This window comes from Plectropomus leopardus, unplaced genomic scaffold, assembly GCF_008729295.1.
Source record: "Plectropomus leopardus isolate mb unplaced genomic scaffold, YSFRI_Pleo_2.0 unplaced_scaffold3722, whole genome shotgun sequence".
Lineage (NCBI taxonomy): Eukaryota > Metazoa > Chordata > Actinopteri > Perciformes > Serranidae > Plectropomus > Plectropomus leopardus.
This window is the reverse complement of record NW_024640708.1, coordinates 1-3,763: the sequence shown is the minus strand read 5'-3', so window position 1 is coordinate 3,763 and position 3,763 is coordinate 1. Positions and strand designations below refer to the sequence as shown.

Here is a 3,763-nt window from a genome sequence, read left to right as displayed (position 1 = left end):
ATATTTTTCGCACTTTTTATATTTGTGATTTTGCACTATTTTATTTCATTTATTTGCTTTTTTTTGTTTTACTTTTTTGGTAACTCTTTTACTTTAGTTTTTATTTTTGTTAATTTTTAGTCCATTTTTAATTTTTAAGTTGCCAAGATGCCCTCTCCCGATGTTTTTGTATTAAAAAATAAATCAGCTCAGATTTCAAATGGTTAAAATAATCTTGGAAAATGATTGCCTTTAAAATGTAAGTAAATGTAACTAATCTTCCTTTATTACAACTGTCTAGCAAACCCACGTTGGATAACACTTATATTCCTGAACAGAACCAGTTCAAGAACCAAGAGCTAATTTGGTAAAATGTTTAGTATAAAATAAGCAGCTGGAGGCTTTTTCTCCTGAACCAGCAAAAACCTCATGTGACAATAACACTTAAATTCAATTTTTCAATTCAGTTTTATTTATAAATTTTCATAAATCACAAATTGCCTCAGAGAGCACACAGCACACGACATCCCTCTGTCCTCAGACCCTCACAGCGACCAATGAAAAACTCCCCCAAAAATCCTTTAAAAACCTCAGGAAGAGCAACTGAGGAGGGATCCTTCTTCCAGGATGGACAGACGTGCCGTAGACGTAGATAAAAGTTCACCTTCCAAGGAAAGAGTGTAACAAAAAGTGAGTAAATAACAGGTTTCTCTCTGTATGAATCTTCATGCATCTCCACAAGCCGAATGCTTAACCCCACTCCGAACATTTTAACTATATTTAGGTAGAAATAAGTGTCAAACGATGTACTTGGGCTTCACCACTTTTCAGAGAGTTTGAAAGCTCATCGAGATTTTCAAGTCTTCCTGTCATCATCAAGTGTTCAGTCTCGGGTTTGGAAGAGTCTTGCAGCACCCTTTAAGTCCAAGATCACTGGAGTCCAGTCAAAGATTAGTGTTCAATCTGGAAGAAACGTGCGATCCAGAAAGCAAAAGGAACTATGAGGCCATCTGACCATTTTCCGTCCAGTGAATCCGCTTGTTGTTGTTGTTGGAGTGCTGCTGCTCTTCGGAGTATATTTCTTGTTTTTTTTTGTTTTATAAAATTCACTAAATTTCTCTATTATGCAAATGGGGTAGGTTGTCAAACTGAACTAGGTATTAGGGATAAATGAAGTTTTCTAGTTTTCTAATCTAAATCAGGTTGTAGATGTGTATCTGGATTTGAGCTCCTGGCTGATTCTGGTCCTCCACAGTCCTCTCCATCGACTTCTGTCTCCATCTGATCATTTGAGCTGCTGGCCGAAGGCTCTGCGTCTTTATTCTCCTCAGTTTGGGGAGTCTGTGAGGACTGACGACCAACACACTGATGGTTTATGAGCTGCACACGCAAGGTGAATCTTTTGTCACAAACACTGCAGCTAAAAGGCTTCTCTCCTGTGTGAGTCATCGCGTGTGTCTGTAAATTTCCAAAATGCGTGAAAGATTTGTCACCACCTAAGGAGCTGAAGGGTTTCTCTCCTGTGTGAGTTTTCATGTGTTTTTGTAAATTTCCTCTCTCTGAAAATGATCTTTTACAAACGGAGCAGCTAAAAGGTTTTTCTCCTGTGTGACTTCTCAGATGCCTCTTTAGATGTTGCCCCAAGCTGAATCTTTTCTCACACTCAGGGCAGCTATAAGGTTTCTCTCCTGTGTGGGTTCTCATGTGATGCACTAACGTTTGCTTTCGGAGGAATCTCTTGTCACACTCGGAGCAGCTAAAGGGTTGCTCTCCTGTGTGGATTATCATGTGTTTCTGTAAATACCCGCGCTCTATGAAGGATTTCTTACAAACTGAGCAGCTGAAAGGTTTATCTCCTGTGTGAGTTCTCATGTGTTTGTCTAAATTTCCGTGATGGGTGAACGTTTTCTTGCAGACGGAGCAGCTGAACGGTTTTTCTCCTGTGTGAGTCATCAGGTGTCTCTTCAGATGTTGCTCTAAGCGGAATCTTTTCCCACAAACGGAGCAGCTGAAAGGTTTCTCTCCTGTGTGGGTTCTCATGTGCTGCCACAGATGCAGTATTCGGTCAAATCTTTTGCCGCAATCAGAGCAGCTAAATCGTTTCTCCGCAGCACAATATTTCACATCACTGACCGATACTTCATTGGTATTCAGAGAGTTTAAATCTGACTGATAGTTTCTGATCTCCTTCCAATAATCGTCACTGTCGTCCGTCTCCGGTTCAGGAGAGTCTCCAGTCTTGTCCTCAGTCTCAGGTTGTAAATGTCTACTTGATTCTGGTCCTCCACAGTCCTCTTCATCAGTTTCCATCTGCTCAGTCTGTCTTTGATGAAGCTGTGAGGTCTGAGGTTTCTCTTCATCGTCTTCACTCTTCACAGAGACAGGAGTGAATTGGACCTTGGTGACATTGTTCTCCTCCTGTCCTTGAAGCTGCTCCCCCTCCTGACCGATCCAGAGCTCCTGCTGCTCCTCTTTAATGGTCGGCGGTTCTGGGTCCTCCTGGTCCACGTTGGAGGTCCACTCCTGCTGCTCAGGAGGAACCTCTTCTTTAACCACCAACAGCTGCTGGACGTCTGCAGGAAACAGGAAACACCAGAGTTCATACACAATTTTAAAGACCATACAATCTCTGAAACAACCATCAATTCTTCTTTTTAGCTCCTTTTCATTACTGTATGATGGCTTTTTATAATATATATGTATTTTAAATACAATAAATTCAGAACTGATTATAATTAATAAATTATGTACAAATTACAGACTCGAGGAAGCAAAAATAGGGATTTCTTTTTCTTTAAAATGTGACTTTTTTTCTTTCAACATTTCTTTGTGATTTAAAAAAAACATGCCTTCCAAGACTGCAGGCCCATGGATTTAAGAAGCATTTTTAAATTTTTTATCGTACAAAATTTTTGAGGATTTATTTTTTCCTTCAAAAATTTAAATGCTTTTTTCTTCTTTTTTTAAATGCTTTTTTTCAATGAAAAATTGTGTCAATATTTTTTTAAAAAAATAGCATGGCATTTTATTATTTTTTTGGCCAATATTTTAAGAAAATTTTTTTTTTTTTTGCCAAAAACTTCTAGAGATATTTAAAGAAGTAAAATTGATTTTTTTCTTTCAAAAAGAAGACATTTAACCATTTAAAAAAAAAATCTTTATTTTCTGACAAAAAAAACAATTTTATTTTTCTTTAAAACTGTTAAGGTGATTTAAAAAAACAAAAATCCCAATAAAAATGTGTGACTTTTTTAAATTTCTTTTTTTCTCATGCCTGTCAAAACCGTGCATATATGGATTTGGAAAGACTATTTTCTTAAAAAAATTACACAATTTATCATGATCAGAAACCGTAAAAACCTGAATTATCGTTAGATGTTGACATTTGCGACGATCCTGACCGCATCGCATATTATTGTCCAAGTTTGCAATACAAAATTCAATAAATCGTTTCAAAAATCTATGTTTATTTAGATCTTCAAATTATTCCAGGCCTGGAATTCGCATATCCGATGGCTTTTCCAGGTTTTCCATGACCGTACCAACCATGTAATGTTTTGCTCTTGTTGCTATCGACACCACAGACGCCGACGTTGCTTTCACACGTCGACAGACTGGATATTAACTGAACAAAATTACAGTAATTATTATGTTTTTAATGTGTTAAAGAGAAAACCTGCTCTGTGTAAGTGAAGCTGAGGGTTGAAAACAGCGTCCAGGAGTTTCTGCTGTCGCTCGTTTTCCTCTTTTGATCGAGAAAGTTCCTCCTCGTACTCTGCTATCG

General features: G+C 37.8%; 1 protein-coding gene across 1 annotated transcript; it reads right to left on the bottom strand.

The window, feature by feature from the left end:
* Positions 1–431: 431 nt before the first annotated feature.
* Positions 432–3,758, bottom strand: LOC121938896 (gastrula zinc finger protein XlCGF57.1-like; the record flags this gene model as incomplete). Its single annotated transcript, XM_042482050.1, has 2 exons — positions 432–2,552; positions 3,656–3,758. Coding segments are annotated over 2 exons (1,488 nt in total), but the record flags the coding sequence as incomplete, so codon positions are not given.
* Positions 3,759–3,763: the final 5 nt, after the last annotated feature.